This window comes from Perca fluviatilis, chromosome 17 (assembly GCF_010015445.1).
Source record: "Perca fluviatilis chromosome 17, GENO_Pfluv_1.0, whole genome shotgun sequence".
NCBI lineage: Eukaryota > Metazoa > Chordata > Actinopteri > Perciformes > Percidae > Perca > Perca fluviatilis.
The window spans coordinates 31,318,213-31,335,009 of record NC_053128.1 but is presented as its reverse complement, the minus strand read 5'-3'; the positions used below and the strand labels follow the sequence as shown (position 1 = coordinate 31,335,009).

The 16,797-nt window shown below is 43.9% G+C and overlaps 1 protein-coding gene across 2 annotated transcripts in view; it reads right to left on the bottom strand.

Moving 5' to 3' along the window:
* The window catches only part of mctp1b (multiple C2 domains, transmembrane 1b), a 99,823-nt gene that overhangs the window by 67,958 nt on the left and 15,068 nt on the right, over nt 1-16,797 (bottom strand). For both annotated transcript variants that reach the window (XM_039779213.1, XM_039779214.1), the window contains exons 2-4: nt 3,654-3,774; nt 3,427-3,569; nt 2,004-2,083 (exon numbers count right to left, since the gene is read on the bottom strand). In XM_039779213.1, the coding sequence (XP_039635147.1) occupies nt 2,004-2,083; nt 3,427-3,569; nt 3,654-3,774 (344 nt within the window). The remainder of the gene's footprint in view (nt 1-2,003; nt 2,084-3,426; nt 3,570-3,653; nt 3,775-16,797) is intronic.

Below are 16,797 nucleotides of genomic sequence, written 5' to 3'. Positions count from 1 at the left end.
AACTTTCCTCAATAAAACTGCTCCGTCACAGAGAAATAAGCAGGTGGGTGGTGGGTTCAATTCCCACTGTGATACATCAACCAATGTGCACTGAGTCAATAAATATTACAGACAGAAAAACTGGAGAAAAACAAAGGTAAGAATAATTTTGCCAATCACAACATTAGAATCAGATAAATGCCAGTAAGAACAAAACAAATGAAAGTGCTCTAATGATAAGATGATTGCAGTTGACATGATTTACCACTAGAGGTCAGTATAGACATTAACACAGGTTTGTATTTTTTTACAGTGATGGCACAGGTTGTTCATGACTCCAAAAAAAATCTATTTTCTACATGTTTTAAGGAATAAAATGTTATATAAATCAGGCTCTGAATGATATATGGACGCTGTGTAAAAAGCTTTAGAATATAGACGGGAATGAAAGAGGAAAGTTTGGTGCAGGATTGTCGTTCCCATTATAAAGCTTTTTTCAGATCGAATGATTGTAGTTGGTCTCCAGTGGACTTCTTCAAGCTTTTGAGCGTTATTTATGTATTATCTGCTCTAGTTTTTATGGTTTTAGATACAGATATGGTAATTATTTAATAAGGTAATGAGGTAATACTATATATATATATATATATATATATATATATATATATATATATATATATATATATATATAAAGATATGCCTTTTTTATTGAAAAACCTAACATTGTGGCCGGGTTGGCTAAGTGGAAGAGCAGGCACACATATACTGAGAGGAGGTTTATGCCTCGACGCAGAGGTCCAAGGTTCGAATCTGACCTGTGACAATTTCCTGCATGTCTTCCTCCTCTCTCTCTCTCTCTCCCCTTTCTTACCTAGCTGTCCTGTCAATGAAAGGCGGAAAAGCCCAAAAATAATCTTAAAAAAGAAAGAAAAACCTAATTTAAGTGGTACCGAAATGAGGCACCGAAATCAGTGTTGCTATTCCGGCACCGGTGAGAGAGAGATTTATCAGCCTAGGTTAAAGGTGCTCTAAGCGATGTCACACATTTTTTGGCTACAACATTTTTTGTCACATACAGCAAACATCTCCTCACTATCTGCTAGCTGTCTGTCCCCTGAACACACTGTAAAAAACATCTCCTCACTATCTGCTAGCTGCCTGTCCCCTGAACACACTGTAAAAAACATCTCCTCACTATCTGCTAGCTGCCTGTCCTGAACACACTGTAAAAACATCTCCCACTATCTGCTAGCTGCCTGTCCCTGAACACACTGTAAAAACATCTCCTCACTATCTGCTAGCTGTCTGTCCCCTGAACACACTGTAAAAAAACTCTCCTCACTATCTACTAGCTGCCTGTCCCTGGACACACTGTAAAAACATCCTCCTCACTATCTGCTAGCTGTCTGTCCCCTGAACACACTGTAAAAAACATCTCCTCACTATCTGCTAGCTGCCTGTCCCCTGAACACACTGTAAAAAAACGAGGTCTCTGTAGACAGCCCAGGCTCCACAAATGGCAACTAAAACAAACTGGGCCAACCTGCACCACCAAACATAACAAACAGTGTTCCAGCCAATAACAGACAAGAAGGATTTGGTTAAGCCATCACCGCAGCAGCGTTAGCACGTAGGCTACTTACACAATACGCGTTCATGACTGTTAGGGGACGGGATGAGGAGGAGGGAGGGGCGAGCTAGCCTCCTTTTCGTTTGACAATACTTCGAACGTCAACAAGAAGTGACATCACGGTCCCCGGATAGCTCAGGTGGTAGAGCGGGCGCCCATATACAGAGCTTTACTCCTCGACGCAGCGGGCCCGGGTTCGACTCCAACCTGCGGCCCTTTGCTGCATGTCATTCCCCCTTCTCTCTCTCCCCTTTCATTTCTTCAGCTGTCCTGTCGAATAAAGGCCTAAAAATGCCCAAAACATTATCTTGCCAAAGCAACGTAACGGAACTGAAAAAAGTAGTTTTTGTTCGTAAAAAGGGAGGGGCACACAAATACGATTAGGCTGACGTACCTCTGCTGCTCGAGAGACTCAAGGTAGAGGTAAGCAGAACCCATGAAGTCGTCTTGAAGGCCAAAGTCGTAGTCAAACACCTGCAGAAGAGTAACAACAAATGAAAAAAAACACTTTTGTTCATTTATTTTTCATGTGGAAATATGTCGTTTAGACACAAATACATATTAATAAATGACATGTTGATGTTTGAAAGTCTCAAGGTTTCGATATAAATGCAGATATATAAATGTAATTAAAAAAAAAAAATGATTTTCTAATATTGCCAGTCAATACAGATTACTTTGCTGTAATCAAATCAGTATATACTTATGTTTAACATGGTATTTCATTTTATCAATGAGAAACATCCATGTGTACAAACAAGGCTAGCAGTAGCAGTAGTAGCAGCAGCAGCAGCAGTAGCAGCAGCAGCAGAAGCAGCAGCAGCAGCAGCAGTAGCAGCAGCAGCAGCAGCAGCAGCAGTAGCAGCAGCAGCAGCAGCAGCAGCAGTAGCAGCAGCAGCAGCAGTAGTAGCAGCAGTAGTAGCAGCAGCAGCAGCAGCAGCAGCAGTAGCAGCAGCAGTAGCAGTAGCAGTAGTAGCAGCAGCAGCAGTAGTAGCAGCAGCAGCAGTAGCAGCAGCAGCAGCAGCAGCAGCAGTAGCAGCAGTAGCAGCAGCAGCAGCAGTAGCAGCAGCAGTAGCAGCAGTAGCAGCAGCAGTAGCAGCAGCAGCAGCAGTAGCAGCAGCAGTAGTAGCAGCAGCAGTAGCAGCAGCAGCAGCAGCAGCAGTAGTAGCAGTAGCAGCAGCAGCAGTAGCAGCAGCAGCAGCAGCAGCAGTAGCAGCAGCAGCAGCAGCAGCAGTAGCAGTAGTAGCAGCAGTAGCAGTAGCAGTAGCAGCAGCAGCAGCAGCAGTAGCAGCAGCAGCAGCAGTAGCAGCAGTAGTAGCAGTAGTAGCGTAGTAGCAGCAGTAGCAGCAGCAGCAGCAGCAGCAGCAGCAGTAGCAGCAGTAGCAGTAGTAGCAGCAGCAGCAGCAGTAGTAGCAGCAGCAGCAGTAGCAGCAGCAGCAGCAGCAGCAGCAGCAGTAGCAGCAGTAGCAGCAGCAAGCAGCAGTAGCAGCAGCAGTAGCAGCAGTAGTAGCAGCAGCAGCAGTAGCAGCAGCAGCAGCAGTAGCAGCAGCAGTAGTAGCAGCTAGTAGCAGCGCAGTAGCAGCAGCAGCAACGGTAATTAACTGTAGCAGCAGTAGCAGTAGCAGCAGCAGCAGCAGTAGCAGCAGTAGCAGCAGCAGCAGCAGCAGTAGCAGCAGCAGTAGCAGTAGCAGCAGTAGCAGCAGCAGCAGTAGTAGCAGCACACACGTTTCTGGTATGTAAAGACATAGAAAAATCCACGCAACAGAAACGCCACGCTCAGACCCCGCAGGCAGTGTATAGACGGCTTAAGTCTTTACCTTTACATACAGCGGGTCACTCAGACAGTCCATTATTAGAGTTGTTTTCTCGTCCCACACTGGGTTGAGGTTTTTGTGGATGGTTTTGCTTCTGAACACCTCTTTTCCAGCGAGCTTGAACTTGACATACGGATCACTGCTGCCTAAAAAGACAAATAAAAGTGGTCACAGATGCACAAAAACAACAGAAAAAGGAACAGGAGTTCACAGATAAGACAGGACTCTACCTCCTCTGTCTCTGACGGCCAGATTGTGTCCTCTCTTCAGCTCAATGTCCAGCTTGTACATCCCTGAGCTGGGGACGGCTCGCTCGGACGTGACCCCCGAGGAGCATGGAGCAGCCGTACCCTGCCAGGAGAAATGAATGCATTCATTACAAACTGCACAATCATCACCGCGAAAAACTAAACACTCAAAATAAACTCACCGACATCTTTACAAGAAACGAAAGCTGCTGTAGCCTCACCCACGCTTGCACACTGCTACCATTGACTGAAGTGTCTAATTCAGCTCAGTTACTTGTCCCGCGGGTGACCACTAACAGGAAATTACACGAGAGTAGCTTCCTCCCATCTGATCAGAGTGTTTGTTGAGCTGATATTTTTTTTTCCATTCTTGTTTAACCCTTACTGCCACTGCAGCAGCATCTCCTCTGCTGTGGCACTGCAGAAACTCAACATTTTAGGGCTGCAAAGATTAATCAATTACTCGTTAACTATTTAATCAATCTGCAACTATTTTGACAATCGATTAGATAGATAGATAGAGAGATAGATAGAGAGATAGATTCATCCCGAGGGAAATCTTAGGCATACAGTAGCTTATACAACCATAACACAGCAAACACACATACACACATATATCTCACAGACATAAAAATCACAGAAATTTAAAGAGTTAACAATTTGTGAAGTGATTACAAAGGTCTGGTGATGCAATGATCATAATAAGGTGCTATGGTAGAGTGTGATGCAATGACCATGATAAGGTGCTATGGTAGAGTGTGATGCAATGACCATGATAAGGTGCTATGGTAGAGTGTGATGCAATGACGCCATAATAAGGTGCTATGGTAGAGTGTGATGCAATGACCATGATAAGGTGCTATGGTAGAGTGTGATGCAATGACCATGATAAGGTGCTATGGTAGAGTGTGATGCAATGACCATGATAAGGTGCTATGGTAGAGTGTGATGCAGTGACCATGATAAGGTGCTATGGTAGAGTGTGATGCAGTGACCATGATAAGGTGCTATGGTAGAGTGTGATGCAGTGACCATGATAAGGTGCTATGGTAGAGTGTGATGCAATGACCATGATAAGGTGCTATGGTAGAGTGTGATGCAATGACCATAATAAGGTGCTATGGTAGACTGTGATGCAATGACCATAATAAGGTGCTATGGTAGAGTGTGATGCAGTGACCATGATAAGGTGCTATGGTAGAGTGTGATGCAGTGACCATGATAAGGTGCTATGGTAGTGCAATACAACAACAACTTATCTTATTATTAAATATTAACTATGACTATGAAAAGACGAGAACGTAAACATAATAGAATTGCTTGACAAACAATAAAAGAAATAATATACGTTAAGAACAATATATATAACAGGGAATAAGTTATAAGATGTGGATGTTATGACCAGAGTTCAGATTGTGTAGGAGGGCTAATATAGCCTATAAGACAGTCAGGTGTACAGCAGATTAATCGGTTTGAGTCATTTTGCTAGAAAGAATTGAGTAATTATTACCTGATGTCAGCTTGTTAAATGTGAATATGTTCTAGTTTCTCTTTTAATATAAATAACCAACCCGGTCTCACGGCAGTTCGTGAAATGGTCACCTTACTTTTAATCTATTGATACGTGTTCACGGGGACGTTTTTGTCGTTTATTTTGTGGTGGCCAGCATGAAAATGGTCTATAGGGAGATTAACGGGGAAAGCAAACGCCTCACCCCAGGGGAAAGGACGCCTCACACGCCTGTTGCTCCCAGACTGTGGGACGCCCTGCAGACTCTGTTGTCTCTTTTAAAAAGGATCCTAAAACATGTTTATTTAGGAAAGCTTTTGGTTGATGGGTTTTCACTAGTGTCACTTTAATTTTACATACAGTACAGGCCAAACGTTTGGACACACCTTCTCATTCAATGCGTTTCCTTTTTATTTTCATGACTATTTACATTGTAGATTCTCACTGAAGGCATCAAAACTATGAATGAACACATATGGAATTATGTACTTAACAAAAAAGTGTGAAATAACTGAAAACATGTCTTATATTTTAGATTCTTCAAAGCAGCCACCCTTTGCTTTTTTTATTAATAAGGGAAAAACTTCCACTAATTAACCCTGAAGAAGCACACCTGTGAAGGTAAAACCATTTCAGGTGACTACCTCATGAAGCTCATTGAGAGAACACCAAGGGTTTGCAGAGTTATCAAAAAAAAGCAAAGGGTGGCTACTTTGAAGAATCTAAAATACATGTTTTCAGTTATTTCACACTTTTTTGTTAAGTACATAATTCCATATGTGTTCATTCATAGTTTTGATGCCTTCAGTGAGAATCTACAATGTAAATAGTCATGAAAATAAAAAGGAAACGCATTGAACGAGAAGGGGTGTCCAAACTTTTGGCCTGTACTGTATGTATATACATTTTTATATTGTTTTGTTTTATTATTATTATTTATTATATTTTACCTATTCTTTTGTACAGCACTTTGTGATTTTATCTGTGAAAAGCGCTTTATAAATACATTTTACTGACTTACTTACCCCGGGGGACTTGTGACAATAACGGGACGGTTAACGGGGAAACAGAACGCCACAAGCGGGAAGCGATCCCCGGCCTCCGGGATGAAAGTCCTGAGTTGTTTGACCCATCCACGCCCTCAACCCGCTTACGCAGATTTCCGGCATTTCATACCACTCGCTACCGTAGTCGTGCTGTGACCGCGACATGCGCTTCCCTTTTAAATACATTTCCATCAGGAGAGACTTCGTTTGCAGATATTTATTGTACAACTGTATGGTATTGAATGTACAAAGTCTTGTGGAGATTGGACTCCATCGAATTAATAATCTTCTTAAAGGGGGGTAGGGGATAGGAACATAACCCCCGATGGAGCCCAGACACTGGTGGTGGTGGCAAAGAGACTAGAGACTAGAGACCAGAGACCGGAGACCGGAGACTGGAGACTGGAGACCGGAGACCAGAGACTAGAGACTAGAGACCAGAGACCAGAGACTAGAGACTAGAGACCAGAGACTAGAGACTAGAGACTAGAGACCAGAGACTAGAGACTAGAGACCAGAGACTAGAGACCAGAGACCAGAGACCAGAGACTAGAGACCAGAGACCAGAGACTAGAGCAGAGACTAGAGACTAGAGACCAGAGACTAGAGACTAGAGACTAGAGACCAGAGACCAGAGACCAGACTAGGACCAGGACCAGAGACTAGAGACCAGAGACTAGAGACCAGAGACCAGGAGACCAGAGACTCAGAGACCAGAGACCAGAGACTAGAGACTAGGAGACCAGAGACCAGAGACCAGGAGACCCAGAGACCAGAGACTGAGACTAGGAGACCAGAGACTAGAGACCAGAGACCAGAGACCAGAGACTAGAGACTAGAGACTAGAGACCAGAGACCAGAGACCAGAGACCAGAGACCAGAGACCAGAGACCAGAGACTAGAGACTAGAGACTAGAGACCAGAGACCAGAGACTAGAGACTAGGACTAGGACTAGGGACCAGGGACTAGAGACTAGAGACCAGAGACCAGAGACCAGCGGAACTGAAGAGACCAGGAGACTAGAGACCAGAGACCAGGCTGCAGGACCAGAGACCAGAGACCAGAGACCAGGAGACGGAGACCAGAGACCAGAGACCAGAGACTAGAGACCAGAGACTAGAGACTAGAGACCAGAGACCAGAGACTAGAGGACTAGGGACCAGGACTAGAGACCAGGACCAGGACTAGAGACCAGGAGACCAGAGACCAGAGACCAGAGACCTAGGAGACTAGAGACTAGAGACTAGAGACCAGAGACCAGAGACTAGGGATAGGGACCAGGACCAGGGACCAGGACCAGAGACTAGGAGACCAGAGACTAGAGACCAGAGACTAGAGACTAGAGACCAGAGACCAGAGACCAGGACCAGAGACCAGAGACCAGAGACTAGAGACCAGAGACCAGAGACTAGAGACCAGAGACCAGAGACTAGAGACCAGAGACCAGAGACCAGGGACTAGAGACCAGAGACTAGAGACTAGAGACCAGAGACCAGAGACTAGGGACTAGGGACCAGAGACTAGAGACTAGAGACTAGAGACTAGAGACTAGAGACCAGAGACTAGGGACTAGGGACTAGAGACTAGGGACTAGGGACTAGGGACTAGAGACTAGAGACTAGAGACCAGAGACTCAGGACCAGGAACTAGAGACTAGAGACTAGGACTAGAGACCAGAGACTAGGACTAGGACCAGAGACTAGAGACTAGAGACTAGAGACTAGGACTAGGACCAGAGACTAGGGACCGTAGAGACCAGAGACTAGGAGACCAGAGACTAGGAGACTAGAGACCAGGACCAGAACATAGGACTTAGAGACTAGAGCAGAGACTAGAGACTAGAGACTAGAGACCAGAGACTAGAGACCAGAGACTAGGGACTAGGGACCAGAGACCAGAGACTAGGGACTAGAGACTAGAGACTAGAGACCAGAGACTAGAGACCAGAGACTAGAGACTAGAGACTAGAGACCAGGGACCAGAGACTAGAGACCAGACTAGAGACCAGAGACTAGAGACCAGAGACCAGAGACTAGAGACCAGAGACTAGAGACTAGAGACTAGAGACCAGAGACTAGAGACTAGGGACCAGAGACCAGAGACTAGAGACTAGAGACCAGAGACAAGAGACCAGAGACTAGAGACCAGGGACCAGAGACTAGAGACCAGAGACTAGAGACCAGAGACCAGAGACCAGAGACCAGAGACCAGAGACCAGAGACCAGAGACTAGAGACTAGAGACCAGAGACTAGAGACTAGAGACTAGAGACTAGAGACCAGAGACTAGAGACCAGAGACCAGAGACCAGAGACTAGAGACCAGAGACCAGAGACCAGAGACTAGAGACCAGAGACCAGAGACTAGAGACCAGGGACCAGAGACCAGAGACCAGAGACTAGAGACTAGAGACCAGAGACCAGAGACTAGAGACCAGAGACTAGAGACCAGAGACCAGAGACCAGAGACTAGAGACCAGAGACCAGAGACCAGAGACACCAGGACCAGAGACCAGAGACAGAGACTAGGAGAAGAGGGTAGGCCAGAGACCAGAGATAGAGACTAGAGACCAGAGACCAGAGACCAGAGACCAGAGACTAGAGACCAGAGACCAGAGACCAGAGACCAGAGACTAGAGACCAGAGACCAGAGACTAGAGACCAGAGACTAGAGACTAGGACCAGAGACTAGAGACTAGAGACCAGAGACCAGAGACCAGACCTAAGAGGCAACGGAGCGGTCAGCCGGGAGAAACACAACGACCGGAGGAGGCAGGGGAGGAGGAGGGTCGAGCGCTTCGCCTGAAACGACAGCTGACAGCACAAGGAGAGAACTGATTTAAAGCAGAGTTGTAAGGCTGTGACTGGCCCTTGAATCTCGTGGCCAAGTCTGATTGGTTTAACTGACAGCGTCACTTCTTGAACAGCTGATTTGATTTAAGAATGAGTAGCGATTGGGTAAAATGAGGTCTTCATTTCACGAACTGCCGTGAGACCGGGCTGAAATAACATTAAAATTGGGTCAAAACAACACGTTATGTGGGTGTGATTGGGTGACCCAGTGGTTTTTTTATACTCATGGGTACTCAGGATCTTGCTCCAACGCAGTATTTAACGTAAGAACAAAGTATCACCAGCTTCGGTCAGCTTCTCCTGCCGCTGAGCCCAACTCAATTAACACATTATGAAACACAGACTTTGTTTAATAAAAAAAATGAGACCGTGCTGCTACGTGAGGAGGCTGTCAGAGGCTGCGTGGAGGGTTGTGTTGTAAGACGAGGGCCGTTGAAACGTTACGCAAGTGACAAAGTGGGTAAGTCCAGTTCAGACATGATGATGTTGAATAAGGGAGATAAAGTTAGTTGGATGAGGTGTTCCAGGCCCAACTTTACATAACTGGAAACACTGACATTGTATACATATTCTGATATATATTAAACTAATTTATTATACTATTCTATTCAATATTATATGTATTATTCTATGTACCCAGTGTTTCCTCTATGTTGATTTTGTAGTGGCGGCCCCGCCATGGCAACATTTCTGCGCTACAGTATCAGAAACAGCAACGCAAGTTAGCCTATGGCTGCCCTTTTAAATGATCCTGCAGACATAATGCTGCGCTCATTACGAATTTAACAACAAGTAGAACTATTCAGAGGTTATTGGGGCCGCCCCCAGTTTAACAACAGCTCCACCAAACACACAGACCTGCCCCCCACTGCTGAAAAATAATCCTAAAAGGAAACAAATTTTTAAATCGATTCTTTAAGCCCGAAAATACCTTACATTTATGGGTCCTCTTGTCCGACCTGGCAGCCATTGTTCCTTGGTTACGGAACGTATTTGGATACCCCTTGCTTCTCAAGTAAGCTCGCGTCCTTGCTTGGTTTCAAGGTATCTAGCCCTTCCCTTAGCCCTCAGATTCTCACTGAAGGCATCAAAACTATGAATGAACACTATGGAATTATAAAATTAGGTGTAGAAATAACTGAATGTCTTATATTTTAGATTTTCACCCCCCTTCTGCCCTTTTTTATTAATAAGGGAAATAATTCCACTAATTAACCCTACAACAGCACACCTGTGAAGGTAAAACCATTTCAGGTGACTACCTCATGAAGCTCATTGAGAGAACACCAAGGGTTTGCAGAGTTATCAAAAAGCAAGGAAGGGTGGCTACTTTGAAGAATCTAAAATATAAGACATGTTTTCAGTTATTTCACACTTTTTGTTAAGTACATAATTCCATAATGTGTTCATTCATAGTTTTGATGCCTTCAGTGAGAATCTACAATGTAAATAGTCATGAAAAATAAAGGAAACACATTGAATGAGAAGGTGTGTCCAAACTTTTGGCCTGTACTGTATATGTTATATAGTTATATAGTTCAATGGACTCGGTGCGATTCAGGGGGGAAGCTGCACACCGAACTTTAAGACGAGACCAGAGACTAGAGACCAGAGACCAGAGACTAGAGACCAGAGACTAGAGACTAGGAGACCAGAGACCAGAGACTAGAGACCAGAGACTAGAGACTAGGAGACCAGAGAGACTAGAGACTAGAGACCAGAGACTAGAGACTGTAGACTAGAGACTAGAGACCAGAGACCAGAGACCAGAGACTAGAGACTAGGTGACCAGAGTTCAGAGAGACTAGAGACCAGAGACCAGAGACTAGAGACTAGAGACCAGAGACCAGAGACCAGAGACCAGAGACTAGAGACTAGAGACCAGAGACCAGAGACCAGAGACCAGGAGACCAGAGACCAGAGACTAGAGACTAGAGACCAGAGTCTAGACCAGAGACTAGGAGACTAGAGACTAGAGACCAGAGACCAGAGACCAGACTCCAGGCAACGACGGGTCAGCCGGGAGAAACACAACGAATCGAGGAGGCAGGGGAGGAGAGGTCGAGTCATTTCGGAAACCACAGCCGACAGCACAAGGGAGAGAACTGATTTAAAGCAGAGTTGTAAGGCTGTGACTGGCCCTTGAATCTCGTGGCCAAGTCTGATTGGTTTAACTGACAGCGTCACTTCTTGAACAGCTGATTTGATTTAAGAATGAGTAGCGATTGGGTAAAATGAGGTCTTCCTGAAAGAATTTGCGCTGAGCTTCATTAGTTTACATTTTCGTGCTGGCCACCACGAAAAAAAAACAGCAAAAACGTCCACCGTGAGCACGTATCAATAGATTAAAATAACGTGACCATTTCACGAACTGCCGTGAGACCGGGCTGAAATAACATTAAAAATGGGTCAAAACAACACGTTATGTGGGTGTGATTGGGTGACCCAGTGGTTTTTTTATACTCATGGGTACTCAGGATCTTGCTCCACCGCAGTATTTAACGTAAGAACAAAGTATCACCAGCTTCGTGTCAGCTTCTCCTGCCGGCTGAGCCGACCACTTAACACATTATGAAACACAGACTTTGTTTAATAAAAAAATGAGACCGTGCTGCGTTACGTGAGGAGGCTGTCAGAGGCTGCGTGGAGGGTTGTGTTGTAAGACGAGGGCCGTTGAAACGTTACGCAAAGTGACAAAGTGGGGTAAGTCCAGTTCAGACATGATGATGTTGAATAAGGAGATAAAGTTAGTTGGATGAGGTGTTCCAGGCCAACTTTACATAACTGGAAACACTGACATTGTATACATATTCTGATATATATTAAACTATATTTATTATACTATTCTATTCAATATTATATGTATTATTCTATGTACCCAGTGTTTCCTCTATGTTGATTTTGTAGTGGCGGCCCGCCATGGCAACATTTCTGCCGCTACTGTATCAGAAATAGGGCAGACGCACAATGTAGCCTTGGTTGCCTTTTAAATGATCCTGCAGACATAATGCTGCTGCTCACATTGCAATTTAACAACAAGTAGAACTATTCAGAGGTTATTGGGCCCGTCCAGTTTAACAACAGCTCCACCAAACACACAGACCTGCCCCCACTGCTGAAAAATAATCCTAAAAGGAAACAAATTTTTAAATCGATTCTTTAAGCCGAAAATACTTACATTTATGGGTCTCTCTGGTCGACCTGGCAGCCATTGTTCCTTGTTGCGCAACGTATTTGGATACCCCTTGCTTTCAAGTAAGCTCGCGTCCTTGCTTGGTTTCAAGGGGTATCTAGCCCTTCCCCTTAGCCCCAGATTCTCACTGAAGGCATCAAAACTATGAATGAACACATATGGAATTATGTACTAGTGTGAAATAACTGAAAACATGTCTTATATTTTGATTCTTCAAGTAGCCACCCTTTGCTTTTTTATTAATAAGGGAAATAATTCCACTAATTAACCCTGACAAAGCACACCTGTGAAGGTAAAACCATTTCAGGTGACTACCTCATGAAGCTCATTGAGAGAACACCAAGGGTTTGCAGAGTTATCAAAAAAAGCAAAGGGTGGCTACTTTGAAGAATCTAAAATATAAGACATGTTTTCAGTTATTTCACACTTTTTTGTTAAGTACATAATTCCATATGTGTTCATTCATAGTTTTGATGCCTTCAGTGAGAATCTACAATGTAAATAGTCATGAAAATAAAGGAAACACATTGAATGAGAAGGTGTGTCCAAACTTTTGGCCTGTACTGTATATGTTATATAGTTATATAGTTCAATGGACTCGGTGCGATTCAGGGGTGAAGCTGCACACTGCACTTTGTCAAACACACCAAACGCTGTAAACACACGTCACGCGGTGGAAATGGTCGCTTGTTTCATGGACAGAATATCCGACTCTTCTGCTCTCAGAAATAAAAGGAGCAACACCTATGTCGATTTAACGCAGAAATATAAATCGGCCTTTACTCGCCAAAAGAAAGCAATAAAGCGTATTTAACTAAGAACTGTTCCTTTAACTTGTGATGGCTGTAAAGGTTGCAGACACAGAGGTCCACCTCCTGCATGTGTTGTCTTTTCTCCTTTGTTTTGGAGAAAGATAAACTAGAGGAAATATATATCATCAAGTTCTCTTAAAAGTGCACCAGTCACAGTTGTACAGTCCCTCCGGAAAAACGTGATTATGTGATCGCATAATTCAACGGATAATCAGCCAAAGTCCGCATATTTATGCAGGGGGGCGCACTTTCGCCGCATGAATTGCTGATTTCCGCGCAAAATATGCGGGGCTTGCATGATTTAATGATCCCCGCATTTTCGTTGCAAAAAAGTCCCGTAATATATCTTAGCAGAAAGTTGAAAAATGTTGCGTTTACTTCACACGAGAGCAGCCAACGTTATGAAGTGACGTAATTACACGACGTGAACATCATCGAAAAGCAGGATGTTGGGGGGGGAAAAATCGCTTTTTTTTCCTCTTTTTCATTTTTGCAAGTTCCCGCAATTTCATCGCCTAAAATTGCATAAATATCACATTTTTTAAGAAAACGTGCCGCATAATCAAGGATTTTTGCCCGCAACAATCACAAAAAAAAAAACTGTGGAAGGACTGGTTGTAAGTATGGCTCTAACAAGCTGACTTGTGGTCAGGGAGTATTACCAATACTCCTGATGTTGACGTAGATTTGACTGCTTCATCAAGGCACAGAAACAAAGAGTCTCGACTTAACCAGAACCGACACAACCTTAGTCCGAGGCCGCGTTTACATGACGGGAGTAACCCGGCTGCCGGAGTTAACAAGCTGCTCAGAGAGGATTAACTGTCCCTGTGGCAGTCAAACAGGTCACAAAGCACCAAACTGAGAATAGCACACACAATCCCATCAGCTACACTGATGCCAACTTATTTTAGGAGTGTGTATTTATGTTTACACACACACACACACACACACACACACACACACACACACACACACACACACCCACACCCAAACACACCTGTGAACACAGCCGAGGCTTTAGTCTTCTGTCAGATTATTTTCAGTATTGATTAACCGGACAATCTTCTTTCTTTTTTTATTATTATTAGTTGTTAAGCAAGAAATTATTTCCTCACTATTTAAATGTCTTCATTTTCTACAGCCATGCCAGCAGCTCTGTGAGGCTGTAACACAGTAACATGTTTGGTATGAGAAAGGCTCCTGCCTTTACCATTGAGCAAGGCACTGTGATTGAGTATCAGGATGGTGGGGGGGGGACTTGTGAGAGAAAGATTTTTAAAAAACAGTCAACATCATGGCAGTAGCTCAGTCCGTAGGGCCTTGTTCAAGTCCCAGGACGGACCAAATTACAGAGAGTGGATTGGTAGCTGGAGAGATGCCAGTTCACCTCCTGGGCACTGCCAGGTGCTCTTGAGCAAGGCACCGTACCCCCCCCAACCGCTCAGGGCGCTGGTCCAGCACTGGCAGCCAACTCACTCTGACATCTCTCCATTTGTGCATGAATAGGTCCTGAGCATGTCTGTGTGTATTTCAGGCCTGTGTGTAGTGATTTCTAACAAACAGAGTGTACATTGTAATTTACCCCACTGGGGATCAATAAATTATTATTATTTTTTATCTAAAAAGATAAATCTCTCAGTTTGTTCATCTCACTTCACTTTTATTGCTACAAAATGGGATTGTCAAGCAGACAGACCAAGACCAAGACATTATAATCAGGGTTCATTCGCATTTTAACCAGTACTTTTTCATGACTTTTTGGCAAATTTCCATGTCTATGTATTCCTGAAAATCTCAGTCGACATTATACAATAAGAATAAAAATCAGTGTTAAAGTTTACCCTCAGAGGTTTAACTATAAAATGAACGATAATGTCTGTGGTTCATAGTGAGTCTTACTATCGGAGAATAATCGCGAGCACTGAAGAGAAAGCGTGAAATACTTTTTATTAAACAATTTTTTTTATTTTGTTTTTTTTTTTTAAATGCATTTTTTTTAAACTTTTTCTTTTTTTTATGTTTCAAAACCTTTCAGGCCTGGAATTTGCATTTCAATTCTCTTTTCCAATCTTTTGAGCATTATGAATGCATTTACTAATTCTACTTAACTTTTATTAAAGGGTATGCTTTTAACGAGATCGATGCCGACCTGGGTACAGGGATCGAGATATTCCCCAACGAAATATTGTACTATGCTATGACTTATCACCCACCTCAGGCCACCCTCTGCTGCATGTCATGTCATCTGTCCTATGGAAATAAAGGCCTAAAATGCCCGAAAAAATAACCTTTCAAAAATAATTAATGAATATGCAAATCTCTTCAGCTGTACTCTATTAATTTTCGCCATGACCAGTCGCCCCTAATACCAACGCTGTCGGTCAAGAAGCTCATCGCAACAGACGAGTGGAAGATCAGAGAGGCCAGCGAGGGAAAGCTAGAAAATAAAAGTCAATAAAAACTCTCAGGAGAGCTGGAAACGTCACGCCAGAGTAACATACATCTTCTTCCCGCGTCCAACTGAAAGACGATGCTCCCGCACCGAGGGGCCCGTGCGTTAACACCAGACCCGGGCGATCGATGCTGTTAAATGAAAGGAGGGCTCTGGCTCGAACAGAGCCACCTTGACAACAGGACGCGATGACCAATAAATGGTGTAAAACGTCCTGTATCGACGGACGATTTCATGGTTTATCATTTGTTCTTGGATAGCGGGGTTGCTTTGTAATATCCAGATGATACGTACATTTCTGAATTTATCTTTATATTTATTGATATGCAGCTCATTATTTAGTTACTTTCTTTGGGTATCCTTTTCTTATATACTGATGTTGCTTTTAAGTATTTTTGGACAGATGGAATTTCTATGGAAGCATGGATTTCATTTCTCTATGACTACTACTACTACCACGACCACCACCACTCTCTCTCTCTCTCTCTCTCTCTCTCTCTCTATCTACCTACCTATCTACCTACTTACCCCTCTCTCTCTCTATCTATCTTCTATCTGTATCTATCCTTCTACTATCTGTCAATGCACGAACCTCTCTTATTTTCCTTTCCACCATCCACGACCATTACGACTATTATATCTACTTCTATATCCTATCCACCTACGACTCACTCTATCTATTACACCATCGACAACCACTCCCATTTACATATCTATATTATACGCATTCTATTACATCATTACATATATATTATCTATCACTCTATCCACCATACTACACGATCTTCTACTACTACTTACACTCTCTCTTATCTACTACCATCCATACAACATTCTCTCCTCTCTCTCTCTCTCTCTCTCTCTCTCTATTGTCGGTAAAACATTGATCGATAATCATGACTTTAATCAGCATCTCAGTCCACGCCAGATTGTTTTACGAGACCTGACCAACACACACACATTACCAATACCACACACACCACCCATGCATTGATCCAGCCGATTTGACGGTGCCATGCATTGCTGCTCTGGTGTTTCCCCCTCTCATTCCCCCTGCTCTGGTGCCTCTCCTCATTTTCCCTGCTCTGGTGTTTCCCTCATTTCGCTCTGGTGTTTTTTCCCCTCTCATTTCCCCCTGCCTGTGTTTCCCCTCCTCATTCCCCCTGCTCTTAGTGTTCCCCCCTCCATTCCCCGTTTCCTGCTCTGGTGGTTTCCCTCTCATTCCCACTGCTCTGGTGTGTTTCCCTCCCTCCGCTCCC